The 18,499-nt window shown below is 39.9% G+C and overlaps 1 protein-coding gene across 7 annotated transcripts in view; it reads left to right on the top strand.

Moving 5' to 3' along the window:
* Positions 1 to 10,352, top strand: part of MAPK10 (mitogen-activated protein kinase 10) — a 147,062-nt gene extending 136,710 nt beyond the window's left edge. For 6 of the 7 annotated variants that reach the window (XM_077177008.1, XM_077177004.1, XM_077177005.1 and 3 more), the window contains one exon: positions 2,894 to 10,352. In XM_077177008.1, coding sequence (XP_077033123.1) covers positions 2,894 to 3,036 — 143 coding nt within the window. In that variant the 3' untranslated portion in view covers positions 3,037 to 10,352. Of the gene's footprint in view, positions 1 to 2,888 lie in introns of all 7 variants that reach the window. The other variant, XM_077177007.1, reaches the window with a different exon arrangement.
* The last annotated feature ends 8,147 nt before the right edge of the window (positions 10,353 to 18,499 follow it).

Below are 18,499 nucleotides of genomic sequence, written 5' to 3'. Positions count from 1 at the left end.
TCTCCATTTCCTGCCTTTTACTTGCTGTCTGAATTGCCATCACCCAGGAACTACTGGACACCTTTACTAGTAGGGCACTTCTTCTGTCATATGCAGACTTTAAATTAAGCAGCTGCTGGACTTGCCAAGCACTGCCACACTTGATCCCAGGAGCTGCTATGCACACAATTTATGAGAGGCTGAGCAGATCCCCAGTACAGACACTGGATTTTTTTTGGAAACTGCAAAAGCTGCAGTTCTCCTTTCAGTTTTTTTACCCCAAATCTGTATCACTTGAGTTGAAGTCTCAGAGGCACTTCCATTGGTGCTATTTAGTAGCATTTCTCAGGAGCCCTTTCAGGAAGGAATCCCTTCTTTACAGCACACAAGCTGATGAGTGCTTTAAAAGAGAAGCTGTCAAGGCAATAGCAGAGCCAGGAACAGATCCCAGGAGCTATTTCCCACCTGCTCTAACCTTTAGCATTTTCCTCAATCCTGCAGCCAGTGAGAAGCTTCCTGTCAAACAGCAACTTCATAAATGGAGCTCTTTTTCTCTTTTGAGTGCACCTCTGTCATATGTGCACTGTCTCACCTGGCACACATCCCTCCAGGAGCAAACTGCTGTAGCACAGCAAATGGAGCATTCCTTGCTGACTGGGACAGCTTTGTTTGGGCTTCTGAGTGTTACTGCCCAAGTCCTGCTTTGTGCTGCTGAGCTCTTTAATTCTGTCGTTGAGGTTTAGTGTGGTTTCCTTTGTTTTTGTGGATACTTTGTGAGTCTGGGTGCTTTGGAGCTGCAGCAGGAGCTGTCACATCTGTGTTGTGTCATGTGGAATTGTGCTGAAAGCTAGGAATAGCCATAAAAATGCAATTTCCAGGAACTCGTGGGCTGCACTGATACTTGCTGAGAAGATCATAGCTGGGTTTATTGAATTCAGTGGTGCTGAATGAGACAGAGTGTAACAAAATCTTTACCCATACAATTTCTGCAGCTATTTCTTCAGTTATTTTGCCTAGCTAAGTTGAGTGCATGTTCATCCAGGAAAGCAGCAGTTTGATCAAAAGTTGATTAAACCTTCTGGAATTCTTTCCATTTTATTCTTAGGACAGTATCTATGACTTAATGGCAGGCTTCTGCCCAGCATGGTAAACATAGAAAGGTAATATATTATTTAGTCATTAATATGAATTAATTCAGTCATATTTTGATTACCCATAAATGTACTTGTCTTGACTGATTAGTATTTTCATAAAATATCACATGATTGAATAACATGTAAACATGAAGTAACAGTATTGTACTGAATGATGAGGTACACATAAATAACACTTTGCAAAACACATTTTATGACAGAGAGGATGGATGATTGCTGTCTGCAGTCACCAGTCAGACTTCATTAATATTGCTCTTTTTGCAGCTCTTACAAAATTAGCTATTTTATTTTCCAAATGTATCAGGAGAGGAAATTAATTTAATTGGTTCTGATGCCATAATGTACAACTAGAACAGCAGAAAGCAATTCCCATCTGGAGCTCTAAATGTGAGCATATCTGTCTCTGTTTTGTGCATATTTACAGTGGATGTGTATTAAGGGAAGAAAAAGTTGAGGGATATAGAATAGTGGTTGGAGGTATGGTATGGTGGCTTGTTTTCTCAAATTAATGTTTTTATTGCAAATTAGAAAGTGACAAAAATCCTTTCCTTTTGCCCACAGCAGCATATACTTTGCCTAGGCTGTAGAGATAACTTTTAATCTCTGTATTAGGAATATGTGAGTTGTGTAGTTTTACTGGATACTAGATGTTCATTTCTAGCTATTTGGTGGAAATGAAAATTTGTAAAAGTTGGCTGAGCACAATTTTCAGACAGAAGAATGAAATGGCATCTATCTGCAGAACAAAGACCTGTGTCACCTGCCTAGCTCTAATTTCTAGCTATGCAAGATCATACAAAATGACACATTTTAATATCACAAATATTTAATGGAAATTAATGTATCCTTCTCAAACTGAACACAGTGCTAATTTTGGTATAAGAGAACAAAAAAACCATTGCCTGGAAATTCAGTGGGGAAAAAAACCCAATCAAACAGGTTTATGCTTCTCTGCAAACTTTAGTTTGAGCTGATGTCAATGAGCAGTAACAGTTAAGCAGTTATAGGTGCATGATAAATACATTCTTTACATGGCTCTGTATTTGTCATTCAGTTGTCTGAATTTATCAGACAATTTCTGATAATATTCAGGGATGTGATGAATGTTCAGGTGCATTAATAATAATCTCAGGAAGGTTCATTCTTCATTTCACAAAGTCAAAGTGATTTTTTGCAGTAATGTGTGGTACCATCATAATTTTAGAGAGGCGAGGTAAACTTGGCTGTACAAAAATACAGTCCTGCCTGAAATCCTGGGCTTAGTGCCCTAATCCTTAGTAAGAGAAAGAAACCACTCTGCATTTCCACTGGGTGATTTGATCCCACCCACTCTATTAGACTAAGCCACTAAGAAAGCTGGGATTTTATGAGAAGAATATAGAGGAATTTATGAGAATATGAGGAATATATGAGAAGAATTTATGAGGAATGGGTGGGGTCTTTTTTTGTTTTGGTCACACATTGTATTATCCTGGCATGCTGTTGGGTGTTTTGGAACTCCAAGCGGACTAGAGCGAAATGGGGTGACAAACACTGTATGAGCTATAGCTTTTCAAAGCAGACTGGTGAGGGACAGAATTTCCTGGTAAGATATTTAATATTATCCAATGTCTAAAGTTTGTATGGCCCATTTCCTGCTGAGGTTTGCCACTGGATAAAATGGTCTGCGTGCCAGCAGGTAAGCACCCTCTGCTCTTTAACACGTGGCACCTCCTGGGGTTTCGGGTTTAATCACGTTGGTGTTCGTTTTCGTAGCACAGGTGCAGCAGTGAACAGCAGTGAGAGCCTCCCTCCATCCTCATCTGTCAACGACATCTCATCCATGTCCACGGATCAAACCCTGGCGTCTGACACGGACAGCAGCCTGGAAGCTTCTGCGGGACCCCTCGGTTGTTGCAGGTGACTAGCCGCCTGCCTGCGAAACCCAGCGTTCTTCAGAGGATGATGGAACCTAGGAGGAAAAAAGTGATGGGAGCTAAGAGATGAAAAGAAAGAGAAATAAAACACAGAGATTTAAGTGAAACAAACAAAGAAACAAACAAACAAACAAAAAATCTTTTCAGCCTGCTTCTCCTACAGAGTTATGTAATGCAGCTAAGCTCAAGTGTGTATTTAACTTATAGTTGCTCTGCTTTGGTCTTCTTCCAGTGATGCTTACTGGGGGGCAAAAGGGAAAAAGGAACTGAAAAAATCCTTTTTTTACCCCCCTCCCCACAAGATGTAAAATGAATGGCTGCAAAACCAGCAACCTGCAACTGTCTTTTTCACACTGGCATGACAAGGTGTGCAGTAGCCACGCTCCACCATACGAGTGTGTGTCTGCCTTCACTGTCTGCTCTGCTGTCTGCCCCGTGAGGCAGGCAGGGATCTCCATGCATTTTTTCCTCACACACATACACACATGTGCCAACAGAATCCTGGCAGTGCATGCAGCTGTGTGCCTGCACATCTGCACAGGCACTTAGTGTGCACTCCACGACTATAAATGGCCCACTCCAGGCGAACTGCTTAACTACATAGGGGATCTTACAGTACAAATTCTATCCGTTTGCTCATTGATGAGGTTACATATGAGGACTTGTGGAAGTGTAAATAACCACATAGAACTGTGGCTCCCTCAGACACTTGAAGATGTAGCACCAAATTTCTGCTGAGAGTTGTATATATATTTTGAAATAATAACCAGTTTTATTGAAAGAAGAAGCCACAGAGCTTCATAGAAAAATGCTAGTTTGTGAATGTTAAGACTTGTTGTTCTGATTTTTAGAGCAGATATGCCAAGATAAGACTGGGTTAGAAGGAAGCACATGTATCTTTGCAAGCTACAGGGAACAAGAATGAAGGGGTTTTATGCATGTCTAAGCCCAGAAAGGTATCAGTAAGCAACTTTTTCTGTCAATGTTAAGTGAGTTATCATCTTAGGGCATAGATAGGCTCGCTATTTTGAAGTACATGTATGTTTGTAAATTAGAGGGTATGACAGGGTTGGGGAATGAGCAGACTGTGATCAAAAGGACATGCACCAACTTGGTTTTATTTTATGTCTAGATCTTTATTAGGTTAGCTAGAGAAAGGATATTTGCAGCTCACTCCCTCTCAGTGTGTGCTTGCAGCTCAGAGGTTGTTTTCCCTTTTCATCATTCCCTTGCAGGCACTTCTGCTACTCAGAGAACAGGCATTCTCTGGGTGCTTTTGGCTCTTCATTTCCTCATGACAAATCAGTGGACTCCCCAGGAAGTTTTGGCATCTGTGTTACACAGAAAAGAATCACAGAGTGCAAGGGTCTAGTTTTCCTACATTCTAACAGCCAAGGTTATCAATCAGCTCGTGCGCTGGCCTGGAAGGGTTGCAGCCAGGGGACTTGGGCAGTTTGGACAAGTTCTGAAGAACCCAACAGTGACTGAATATCAAATTGAATTTGCCAGGTAATAAAGCAGAGGATTTCCCGTGGTAAGTAACAGCAAGAATGACAAAATTCCACACAAAATTTCAGAACCATTGAATATTTTTTCCAGCCAAAACAGCAATTGGCATTTTCCACTGTGAGGTCATCATTTATCTGAGTTGGAAATTATCTAAAATCCAAGTCATCTGTCCTTTTACCAAAGTGTTCCATGTAAACTGAAATGAGCTAAATCCTACTCTAATGCTTTTCCAAATGCCAGAGAGAGAAACTGTTTAGACTATTTTAGTGGATATTTTAAATTCACTAATTCTTTAATATTCAAAACTCTACCAAAATAGGACTGTTCCATTAGGTGGCTTACAAGCCTGCCACTCTGTGGTAGGAAAAAAAATTAATATCAAATCAGATTTTTTTCAAAGGGAAGAAAGGGAAGAAGAAAACTTCTGTCCAGGGTGGGGAGAAGGGGAGATAAAAATGAAGAGGATATAAAATAAAATCAGACTTGGTACGTCTGAGCTGTATCAGAATTGCTATAAGAAGTGGGGGTCTTTCCCTGGTATATTTTTGGTAGATTTTTATCAAAATTTTTTTTGGAGAATAAAATTAGGTTGTTAATGTTCTAAAACATCAGAGCAGTAATTTTAAAAGCAATAATTTACTACTGCTGAATATATTTAGCAATATTCTCTCTTAAGCCATGAAACATCAGGTCATTATTGAGTGATATAACTCACTCCAAAGCCAATGATCAAAAAAGTATTGAAAGGTTAACAGCAAAGCTCTGTAGGTATGTAGGCAATAACACCAAGGGTGACTTCTTAGCAATAATTAAATATATCACCTCCAGATTTAATTCACCATAGATACATATTAATAATATTCAGGTAACTAGTATCTACTTTACATTCCTTAGTGTGCACCATTTGGGTGTGTTATTTAAGCAAAACTGCAAAAATATTGCCAGTGTAGACTGTAGAAACTTGGAGTAATCCCAGTTCATTGCCAGTGATGTTGTGGAGATGTGGCATAGGCAATAGCAGAGAAGCCATTTAGAGTAGATGGAGACTTGTAGACCTCCCACATTTGATCTCTTGAAGGCAAATCTGTGCTCTTAGTCCCATGGTATAATTCAGTCCTGTTTGGGTTCATGAGTGCAGGGTGGAGAAGCAGTCATCAGAGCAGGCGTCCTTAGGACTCACAACACAGGGGTTACATAATGAGCTTTATTCCCTGATTCCACTAAGCACCAGGGCTTGTTCAAACGTCCCATGGAGACTGTAGGATGCTTACAAAAATTAACTAGCGTGTGCTTTTGTCCTTTGCTCAGCAGTGATCGACATCAGCATGTGCTTAAGTGCCTTGCTGAAATGGGGCCTGAAAGAATTACTGCATCTCTTTTTGTCCTCAAATCAGTCTCCTTCATGAGAAGCTCTGTCTGGGGCAGGAGACTTGGAGCTGTCCACATTGGACACTAGAAAAAAAAAAAAAAGCCATCAATGAAGAAAAGCATTAGTTATTTAAAGTTCTGGTCCTTGTATGTCCAAACTGAAGTAGCAGGAATAGCATCCTTCACTTTGCTTTGTGCCAGGAATTCGGTGCTGTCAGCTGATACCTTACAATAACACATGTACTCCTGAATAAAGGATCATAGTGAGGATGTTCTGAGGATGTTTTTAGGGAAACGACTTTTTTTTTCTGATTCTGATTTCGATGCCATCCTGTTAAAGTCTGCTCCCCATTATTCCAAAATTATATTCAGCTTGATAATGATAGATGCTTTCCTTAATTTTGCCATTGATCTTTTAAACCTACTTCTGCTTAACATGTTACTAAATATTGTACGTTGGGAACAATTTTCACTTAATTCTCTGAGGTTTGCATTTGTAAGCATCACTGCCACCAGTGCAGAAGTGAAGGAAATTGGGAAGCCAAAGATCTGTGACAGATATTCCAAGGTATTTAGGCACCATAGGGGGCAATCAGTGAGCCTGTGCCAGAAGTGGCATGACTTACATCATCCTGAATGGCAGCTGGACACCTTGGCATTTCTGAAAATATGCCTCAGAGCCTCTTGGTGTCATAAGTGCCTCAATACCCAAGGGAATTCTGTTCCAAGTGGCTCACCTAAGTAATGTATATAGGCAACAGCAGGGTGAGGAGAATGGCACGAGCATTATCTGTCAGTGCCTGCTCAGAGCACTAGCTGCATTGAGATGGTAGAGAGGAAAATTGCTGCAAAACATCCCTGGTTTTTTTTTCAGATGGAGAACTTTGAGATAGTATGAGAAAAAAAAAATAAGAAATAAGTCAGAACAGTTCTTAAAAGACCATCCCTCTATTTTCTTTCTCACTGCTGAGTTTAAACAAGGATGAGGCATTGATTTATTACAAGTTGATGTAAGGTTATGTATGTTTTCAATCCAAAATTTTTCGTAGTTTTTGAAAACAGTCTCCAGATACTGACTTGGTAGCTGCAATAGTATTTTGTGAGCTTTGACTGTATTCCATTAGAATATATCTTCAGAGAGTTCAGATATTTGAGTTGATCACTGTGATTTATGCCAATTGTATTGTGGTTGATGTTCCCCCCTCCTATCTAGAATTCCATGGCACAAATAGATTCAGAGAATATCTTCAGAGAGTTCAGATATTTGAGTTGATCACTGTGATTTATGCCAATTGCATTGTGGTTGATGTTCCCCCCTCCTATCTAGAATTCCACGGCACAAATAGATTCATGAATCATAGCAAGTTTGCATTACATAAAACAGACTGAAATTGGAGTGCAAGTATGGCAGTGTGTCAAAAAAAAAAAACCACAAAAAAACCCAAACAGCAAAGCTACAGGAAGCCTGATCAAGTTTTCTAAGCCTTAATGCACTGATAGTTTTCCTCTGGAAATCACCAGTTCCTGCAAAGCATTGGCTTCTGAAGGTTACACGAGACAGATGATCATGTCACTATGTCACTCTTCCAAATTTATAAGCAATTTGGTTCATATACATTCCTTTCTCTTCATAGACATTGCTTTACTTTCTAATTCTGGAATAACAATACAGAAGAAATTAGACCTGATGCAGTGCCTTTTGGGAATTTCCCAAAGTAGTACTACTTAACTGATTTGGATTGTATTCTAAATTTGTCAGTGAGCACCAGTGATTTCTTTTCCACCAATTTATTTTCTCATGAAAAACATGCTAATAGTAACTTTTAGAACTGCCTGAGAGAGTCACTTTTAGAAAATCTCCCAAATGTTTTTATTAAAAAATTGTTTTGGAATATGATGGAATTATTGTAAAATGGACTTGGAATATTTTAATTCAAAGTAACTTCTAGTAACCAATGCTAGCTTATATATATTGCAAGCTTCACAGTAGTTCAAAGCACCAAAAACTATTTTAGATTCAGATCTATTTATTTCTATTCAGATCTATTTATATTTCTTCCTTCATGCTTATTTAGAGTTTAAAATTTTCTGTGAATTCAAACATTCAAAAAGAAACAAAGAAACAAAAAAAGCATTTTGCAACAAACTCTGTGCTTCCAGGGAGAGCAATATGAAAGAAAACCTGCAGGAACCAATTAGTTTTCTTTTTAAAGTCTGAGCTAGTCATTCAATTTATGTTTAAGTTTTTCTTTTTCTTTGCTTCTGTATGTGTGTGTAGGGAAGAGAGGGTGTTCATATGGATTTGTAGAACCTCTGTTCCACTTGTGCTTGATCCCAGTTGTCAGTGTGGATAAAGAAAGGAATTGTAACATAATCACACATCTTCAAGAATCTGATGGCTGTGCTTATTTGAACTTCCACCACTTTACAAAGGACACAGTTAACTAATTGTAAACTCAAGGTGATCTTTTTCACACACAAACACACACACACACACACACACAAAAAAAAAAGAAAATCATTGTGCAGTAGGTTTGAATACTACATGAATATGTAATTGTCTTAATTAGTAAGATGCTTGAGGTATGCAGGGGAATGGTGAATGTGTCATCTTCACCAATGAGCTGGAAAACCAACCTGTCCAGTGGAATTTAGTGGAATCTTAGTGTATTAGGAACTTGCCAGTGGGGCCTGATTTTTCTTTCATATTTGTTGTAGGTTTGGGAGTTTTTTTACTCAATAATTGATTGCAAGAAATGAAATGTTTAACTTAATGCATGTTCAGGCTCATTGGCCTGTGGCAAGTTTGAATTTTAAAGAGGGTTTGATTTGACAAAAGAATGTTGAAAAACTTCAACTGAGGCTAATGGTGCCTTTTTACCTGAGAGGGAAAAGCTGAAAAGCACACATTGAAGGAAGACACAGTCAATTTGGGAAATAAATGTATCCTTACCATGCTTATCATTTCAGACAGGTCTAATTTTCACTGAACAGGGCCATTCTTGTCTTCTGGAAAGCAAGATATTTATAATGTAAATAGTTGTATGGACTTTTTTTTTTCCTTCCTCTGTAACTAATATGTAATAATCCAACATGCTATTTCTGTTAAAAACTTTTACAATAAGGCTGCTGTTTGCCTAAATATGGTTGACCTCTGACCTTCTCCTGAGTCAGTGACGTGTTGATAAAGGAGGGTGCTGGAAGTTTCAGTGTACATATAGAATCATGTATATTTAGTAAATTGGGTAAGTGGGACTTATGGCCAGTATACATTAAGCCACAACAGTAACGAAGCTCCAGATCTTAACTAGCAAAAACAACTGTTCACCTTGCCATGTCCATCCTGTAATAAGATCTAAGTTGCACCTGCCTGTAGTTCTGCATGATCAGACTTCAAAGTATAACTAACAAGATCTGTAATGTATCAGTGTTGATAAACGTAGATGTAAACAAGAAAAAAAAAAAGAAAAAAAAAGAAAAAGGAAAAAAAAAGAAAACAGAAAAATTAAATAACTTGACCAACAAAAGAAAATCAGCAACAGCTCAGTATCAAGACTGGAAGATGAGACATGTCTGATTTTGTTGCACAGTTATAACTGAAAAGAACAACCGGTGTCAGTCAGCATAAATGGACTACAGTAAGACATTTGTTAAGGAACCAACATTATTTCCATACTGTTTTGTTCTTACCCTGTTTACTTTGAGCATCTGTTGTTCCCTGTGTGTGGCACAGGGGAGAACAGGGCCTCAGTGATCAGTGTTTTATGGGTCAATGTCGCATCAGTGATTTCCGATTTCTGTTTGTTTAGCAATTACTGAACGAAGATGGGACTCTCATGTTCTCCCATGTGTCAAAAGGAATCCTGTCAGAGCTTCCTCATGAGGATACTCTTCTCACTGCTGTCCTGACTCCTGTCTGGTGAATGACTTTGCAGTGTTCCCAGGAAAGAGCCACCACGGGTTCCATGCGGGCACGTTGTGCATTGTACTTTCAAGGGGGCTCAAAGTCACTCGGGGACAGGACTCAATTGAAGTTTGGTATGTACTCTATGCATGACGCCTATATCACACCTTTATGACCTTATAGTGGTAAAACTGATGATCTTTGCAGATGTGGATTTGGACCATCTTTTTTTTTTTTGGAGGAAAGCTGTCCTTATCCCACAAACCACTCGCTCCTATCCAGAGCAGCTAAATGGAGGTTAAAGAGGTGCAAGGGCCTTCTCGGGACCGTGCCATGGGTGAATTTCATGCTGTTTGAATGTGATCTTGCCAAAAAGCCTGTATATCTAGCAGGGGAGACTGTGACTGTCCTATAAGGAGTGTTTGTGTTGTTTACTTTAAAACAAGCTTTGCTAATTAAAGTAGTGTATTCCGGAGTCTATTTGAATGGCATGAAGGGTATCAATGAAGAAGGTGGAAAGAATGTTCCTACAGCTCTCCTGGCTTCTTGTTTCTTTTCCTCCAGCCCTTTCTAGGGGACACAGATAAAGCAGTAAACATATGGACGTTGCCAGGATTTCTGAATTCAGTGCTGCCTTGGGTGGGCTTTATTTAAGAAGCATCTACAGCACTACAGAAATGTAAAAGTATCTTAAGACATATGAGACTCAGACGTTTTTCTTTGAGTAGCTTTGGAGTCTGGCTGACTGCCTAGGAATATTGGAGGGGGTGGGGGAAATGTTGTTCTGACACGACTGGTCAGAATGAAGAAAATCTGCCAAGTAAAACCTAGTCCCTCTCCCAGCTCTTCCCCAATTAAAAAAATGTAAACCAAAATCAAGCCAACAACAAGAAGCCCAGAAGAAAAACAAACAAAAAACCAATCCCCAAAGTCCCATACTAATTGCAGAGCTAATGTTTGGAAATTGATTTTTCACAAATTTAAACACACTTCATTCTAGATGAAAAAAAACCGAATAGGAAAGAGATGTATCATTTGGAAAAGATTGCTGATTTTTCAATTCTTGCACAAGCTAGCTATATCCAGAATATTTCCAAGCAAGTCAAACCATAATACACAAAGGACATTTTTATATTTGGATTTATCATGTATAGAGATGAAAATTAAAATCCCAAACAGCTCTCTGCCAAAACAATTTGAAGATGGGAGCTGCAGAAAAGGACGAATTAAAGCTCCGTGTAAGAACTCTAGGGAAAGAAATTCTTATATCTGTTGGTACTTGAATGTTGTTTCAAGCCTACTATGCACAGTAGTACTCTTGTTTTGACTTGCTGTTCTTCTCCCAGTTCCTATGTGCAGAGATTGGCCAAGCTACATGATCTAATAGAAACCTCTGATTTGCAGTGGCCGGGGAATTTTGGCTTTGTGATTCTTGCTGCAAAATGGGAGGGACCCATTTTATATAGGGATCTATTGTAAATCAAAGGCGACTCCAATGAAGGGGAGAGAGAATGATGATGAGTACTCCAGCTTATGAAAGCTAATGAATTACTTTATTATACTATACTATGTACATTTCATCTAAATTGAATCTGCCCTGCGCTCACTCTTGCTCACAACTGCTCAGAACTGCACTCATCTCTGATTCTCTCATGGCTGTCCCATGACAGTCCTATACACACACATTTCTTGGCCCTGATAGGCCAAGGGAACAAAACATCCTCACTTTGGGTATACAATCTCCATATTGCATTCTACTTTAGCACAACACAGGCACAGCACTTAGGATAAGAATTGTGTTTTCCTTCTCCTCTGCTTGTCCCACAGTTTCTCTCTCTTCAGAGGCCGTGTGAATACCACAAGGACCATCTTTTTTGTTTTACTGGGTACTTCTGAAACAATTGAAGGGTCATCTTTTTTTGAGAGGTTTGCCCTTTTCAGGAGACACAACTTTTATGGCCATATTTCAGTGATTTATACATCATGGAGCTCTGAAGCTGTAAGTGTGGTTTAGCTCCCCACAGGCCGTGTGCTGGCCTGAGCACCCCATGTGCGCTGCGAGGCCGCAGCGGGGCCTGCGCCAGATCCATGGAACCCTCTGTGGGGAAGGAGATCAAAGTGCCTCTGTTAAACCCCCCAAGCTCTCTGGCTGAGGCAGACCAAGGGGATGAAGGTCAGTGACCAGCCCTGTGCTCCAGCCATGGACATTTATTGAGCACAGTGCTGGGAGACCCCTGTGGGTGCGCTGAGACCAGCCCATGGTGCCCTCACGGTAAGTGGGACTGCGTGGTGTGCGTGTGGCAAACTCCCTGGTTTGATGGCAGAGGTGAAGCTTTGCTGCTCCTCTGGAGCCCTCTGCTGAAGGCTGCTCAGTTTTTATTGTTTCTGTGTGCTGATGCTTGGAAAGCAATGATTCTCCATCTGCTCCTCTATGGCTGGGAATCTCCTCAAGTACAGACAGAGACTCCTGTTGCTTTTCCCTCTCCCAGCCCCTCTGTTAATGGCAGAGCTTAGAGCCTGAATGGCAAAACAGCTTGGCCTCCAAGAAAACATGATTTCCTGAGCAATGGAAGAAGCCAGGGAGAAGGTTTAGCTGGTGAATTAATTCCAATTTCCTAAGGTATTTGTCTTATTTTGAAATTGACTGTTGGGAAGAAGTGTTGTTTGTCACCTGACGCTTCCATATGATGTTCTGCCCCATTCCAGGAGCACTTACACATAAAATTTTATCCAGGAATTAGGGTCCTGGATAAAATAGCTCCCTTTCTGAATATGTCTATTTAATGGATTGACTGGGGCTTTTGTTAAGTAAGTCCCATTATGGCAAATGGTTGATTGTTGCTGTCTGGAAGATTTTAGCCTTTCTTGCATCATTAGCCTGTTACTAACAATGGGGGCATTTAATGTTCCTCCAGGCTAAATTTAAAATGTGTGAAGTTATTCCCACTCTACTCCACATCTGCCAGTGGAAAATAAGGGAAATTATTTTTGATACTTACAAACCCATGAGGAAGAAATTACAAAGAAGCAGCTAATGCAACAAAATTACCTTTCTATTTTCCAGAACAGTTAATGGCTTAAGGTATAGATGAGGTAAAAAAAAAGACCCCTTTCTGCTGTTAATGACAACTAGGTAGAGATGTGTCTGATGTTACAAGATTAAGCTGATAGTAATTAACAAATTAATGGCAAATCCTATAAAAATGTCTTTGAGTCTTGATTTGCCATCAACAAATGTTCAGTAAGACTACCTCTGGAATTTTTTGCTTTGGAAGATACATTTATGTCTATGCTTTGATGCATTTGTCCTCAGCATTCTCTAGACAATATCCCTGCTCTTGGAATCATCTTATCTTTTCAGTTCAGTTGCATTATCTTAGAAGGAAAAGGATATGTTTTAAGTGTATCATCAGAATGCTAAACCATAGCTAGAATAAATGTTCATTTTTTGGTTTTCTTATTTTTTTTTAATATGAATATTTGTCCAGGGTGCCCTAATAGTGAAAACCTCACCAAGGGTGCTGTTAAAGGTGCCTACCCCACATCTGTTTTCCAGAGAGCAGTTTGCCTTTCAGAGAAAGATTTGTGGATATGGGGGTTCGGGGGTAATGGAAACTCTTTGTGATATCAGCCTCAATTCAGACTTAACAGAGTTTGAACACAGATAAATTCAGAGTATTAAGAGAGGAAAAGTTCTCTTTAGTAAAATTGGAAGTACTGTAGGGTCCGGCATGTCACTGGGTGGACTAAAGGATGAAGTTCTGGTTTTAAAATCAAAAAGCATTATGAGAAGTAGTCCAGGAATCAAACCTAACATCAGAATACCACTGATTTCAGAGTTCCAAACAGTCAGAACATTGTCCAAATTTGTTTTCAAAATCCTAATGCCATGGAACAGACCAGAAAGGACACCTATGTTCTCAAAGCAGGAGTAGTCTGAGGATTTTAGTGCATGGCTTTCTGCAATGACAGTTAGTTGAAGGATTATTGTGATTCTCTACATAAAGGAAAACACTAATTTTTTGGCAAAGTGCAGAACTCCCATGTTTTTCATCAGAAAGGAGAAAAATAACATCTTGAACAACACTGCAACACAATTCCATGCTGCTGGCTGCAGGTGGGTCAGTGGGATGATGCTGGTCAGGTTTCAGCACACTTGTACTCATCAGTTTTAGCTTTCTGACATTTTGTCACAAGCACAAGAGAGGGTTAGTGGACAGAACAAATTACAACATGCATTGCTAAAATAATTCGTCTGCCAACCTTGTCATGTGATTTCTGCAATACATGAAGGCTGTTTTAATTTCCCTTCTTGGCCATAATTATGAGCATGAGCAAACTAACGGGACCACCAAGCCATCCATCACTTTTAGTGCTGGATTTCTAAGCAGTTATCACACACACATGTGCTGCAAAAAATTTACTACCACTGTTGTGACACTAAATCCAGGACTGTGAACGTACATCGAGTTTGCACTGTGTTGCAACCAATTCACAGGAACATCCAGCAACTGGGGAGGACGAAAATAAATTTTAAAATCAGAATGTGCAGTGTTACAGAAGGAAGACAAGGAGCTTGGTTGTCCCAGCTCTGTGTTAGATCAGATCCCTCACCTCAGGTTAATGTCACACTCGTCTTGCTCCTCTGAATGCGGTATTGCAGAGCTGTAGCAGCAGAGCAGCCTTGGAATTTTTCTTCACTGTGCTGGTGTGCCACAGACACAGCTCCCTTCAGCGAGGAGGACGCACGGTGCAGGTGAACAGTGACACCTAAAGGCACAAATGCACTCAAGGCTCCAGCAAGGGCAAACTTCAGCGAGCTCTTCAGCCTATAAATCATCAGCTTGTTGGATTTCTTCTCCAGCCAGATGGACCCTGGACAGTTCATCGTGGACTTAATGGTCTGGAGCATTTCTTAGATGCTCCAGGTTTAGGGACAACACATAATTCTACTTTTTCAGTAAGTTTTTGTTAATTTTTTCTTCCCTTTCCAATAGTTTTTCTGTATGGTAGAGTGTAAAAGGCTCCCTGTAGCTCAGGGGAAGACAAGAAAGGTGGTCAAGTGAACAGAACTGAGGGGTAGAAGAGAGTGGTGCTTAAACCAGTTGGGGGTCTGGGTAGATTTAGGCACCCTCAGTCTCTTTAAAACTGTTTGGAGTCCTGAAAGTAAGAGGCCAAAAAGAATTCAGACAATTACCTTTTATGCATTTTTAACTCTTTTGTCTGTGACCAACTAGAAATTATGTAGTGGAAACTTCTTCCAACAGAACATGCAAAGCTGCATCCAAATAGATAATTTATGTTAGGATATTCCTCTTCCCTTTAGATAGCTCAACCATCAGACAGCAGGACAGCTGGACAGCACTGCCATTTTGGGAAATTCCTTTGTGTTGAGTTATTTTCAAACCTACGCTCTTTTTGTTTTCATGTTCACTTTAACACAAAGGTATTTTCTGGGCAATTTGTGCCAGTGCCTTATCACTCCCACAGTAAAGAATTTCTTCCCAATATCTTAACCTAAACCCATCCTTTTTCAGTTTAAAGCCACTCCCCCTTGTCCTGTCCCTGTCCTACCTTAGTCCCCTCCAACTCTATTGTGGGCCTCTTTAGGTACTGAAAGGGGCTCTAAGGTGTCCCCAGGGCCTTCTCCTGTCCAGGCTGAACAACCCCAGCTCCCTCAGCCTGTCTCCATAGGAGGGGTGCTCCAGACCTCTGATCACCTCCATGGCCTCCCCTGACTCATTCCAATGAGTTCTGAGCTGAGCACTCCCAAGCTGGACACAGCACTGCAGATGGGGTCTCACCAGTACCACCAAACTATAGAGATCAACCTTGTCCTAATATTAATTAATTAATAATTATCCCTTACCTCCATAACAACTTCTTTAGCAGTGGAAACAGCCAATGACTACTAGTAATAGGCTAAACTTTCATTTAAATCTGTACAATTGAACCTGCTGCTCCCACATAGAGCAAACATTTTAAAACTTACACATCTTGCCAAGTGATACAGCTTTTCATCTTCTGTTTTATGCTGTAGTGCATTTATTTATTAGAGGCAACTCCATCAGCTCAGGAAATGAGTTCTCTTAAAAATCATAGCATTCAGTAATTATCACATCTCTCATTTCACCATGTCAGAGAAGCTATTTGAAATGATGATCACACGCAAATTCCTGCTACATTGCCTGCAAGAAGTGTATTACAAGTAAAGAAAAAAAATATTATAGCATCAACATTGCAATTTTGCTGTGAGGAGCTAATGATTTGCACTAACTAGTGAAGTCCATGCAAGAAATTCATATTGTTATCGATTTGATGTTTGAGGTGGTCTGGAGTTAATGTTCAGGGAACAGGTACATAACACAGCAAATGCACACAAGAGAACTCTCTTTTTTTCTGCATTGAAGAGGAAGAACAGTCAGAGTAATAACAACATAGCCACTAACTGAAAAAGTGCAATTCATTCAACAAGCCAAATGAAAAATATTTCCTTACCAAACTTTTTTGTAAAATAGAATCCAGCAAGGCCTGTCTCAGGCAGTGAGTTTCTGTCAGGTGTTTCTTCAAGCAGGAATTACCTCTTATCTGTGCTATGTGTGTGTGAGTTAGTTGTATCACAGTGCTTCGTATGTTCAAAGGCAAGTTAGAAAAGTAAATGACATTGCATGTAGGCAGCAGTTCATTACAATTAGTGTGGTATTAGGAGAAAATATCCCTGGAAACATTTTGGCACAATAGCCTTTTCCTTTTTTTCTTACGACACAACACTGAAATAAGGGTGTATACTTGCCCCCAGGTCCCAGCAATGCAGAGGATATTTTATGTTCTCTTTCCTCCACTTTTTTTAACTGCTGAGGAGCACAATTATTTCAGTAGCATTAACAAAACCATCTACCACAGTGGCATTTTTTTTGCAATAATCAACCCAAATGAACTGATATACTGGACTGATGAGTAGCTGGTTGAAACAGCCCTGATACTACAGGCAATTAGGTTGCTGATGCTGTGTTCAGCATTTTGATATGATGAATAAATACCTGACAACCTGACAGCCAGTTTCAGTCATCACTCTTTTAGGAAATACCAAGTTTAATGAGCATAATGAACAAAACAACACCTGCAAATGGGAAACAGTCTCCCTGTAGGCAAGTGGCTGTTAATATCACCAAATCAGAACTTCACCTTCAGCCAAGGTCAGAAGCTGGTTAAATGCCACGTGAGGTTTTGGAGCTTTAGGCTTTTGTTACCATGTGTAAGAATACCCCTAAAACACAGGGTACACACAGGAAGGCACATCAGGGTAAGGAAAGAGGGAGAGCTGGGAGTGGCCAACACATTGTCCCACTGTGTGAATACAGGTGTGATAGTTTTGCACCTCAGAGAAGCAGTGGATTCCCCATCACTCCATGGCAGGAGGAGTTCTTTGATTCTCTGTGGTGCTCTGTGAACAATTGCTGGTTTGGTGGTTGTGGCCTTTGATGCCAAATAATTTGACTTGTAGGTTTTGCTTCAGTTGGTAACATAATATTTTCCCTGAGGTTCAGTAGTGGGAACTGGAATGTTTATTGTCACACAGGCTAAGAAGTAATCCATGCTTTGCCTGTGGGAGGCCTCTTCTAACAAACTCACACGGTTCTGACCTACCCATTCAAAGAGTTTCAAAATTAAAAGACTAAGGCAGGCAGCTCTTAAGGCTGGGAAAGAAAATTACTGTTCTTCCACTGAGCAGGACTTAAAATAGCAATTAAAAAGACTAATGTGACAGTGAAAAAGTATGGGAGGTATATCCTATAAAGTACCCTTTAAAGTTTAGCTCTTTCCCTCCACACTAAAATCTTGTCTTGGCCTTTCAGGACAAAATGCTGTAGGAGCAGTGTTCACTAGTGAGATGCATTAGTCTCCTCCTCATCTCAGTCATGGATACCACAGCAGAATAGAGCTAAAACCTCCGTGAGAAAGGGAAATTCAGGTACTTGCTGCACTCATTTCTGCACCTCAGACTTCATCTGTACATTCTCCTTCACTAACACTACTCACTCAGGATCCCCTCTTCAAACAAAAACTCCTCCTTCACTGTCTAAGAGGAGATTTGGCTGACCAAGGTCAGCCTTATACAGAGATGAACACTGAGAAAGAAACTCCTTATCTGGTGAGGCTTAAGTGTAATTATTTTCTGTAATGTAACTAGATAAGTAGCAACTCAGATGGTTTTGGCTCTTTTTTTTTTTTAACGGATAGTGACTGATTTTTTTGTGTGTGTGAGAAGGAGTTAAGTGCAGTTTCTCTACAGTAGTATGGTGCAAGAGTCTGACAGCTCCATCTTTTTCTCTGCTCCCTGCAATCCAACTGCCACCAGATTTTCAAAAAAGTATAATAATTTCAGAAAATTACTTACATGTGTCTTCCATCCTGAACTAATTATATTTCTTTTTAGAAGAAAAAACCAAAAAGGGGCTCAAGATTTTAAAATTTTTCTCTATGGATAACTCTGTATGTGACTTAAAATAAAAGCAAGTCTTTGAAATCAGAGTCATGCACTCACCTCTCAAGCCTTGCTTTGCAAGGGTATCATTATGATCAAATGAAGTGCAGCCATGTTTGGCAATTGCACTGTGGAAGACAGTGAAGTAAATGAAAAATACTTTGTCTTCCAGTGTAGATATATT

This window comes from Agelaius phoeniceus, chromosome 4 (assembly GCF_051311805.1).
Source record: "Agelaius phoeniceus isolate bAgePho1 chromosome 4, bAgePho1.hap1, whole genome shotgun sequence".
NCBI classification, from domain to species: Eukaryota; Metazoa; Chordata; class Aves; order Passeriformes; family Icteridae; genus Agelaius; species Agelaius phoeniceus.
Note: the sequence above shows the minus strand (reverse complement) of the source record. Positions and strands in the feature narration are given on the sequence as shown.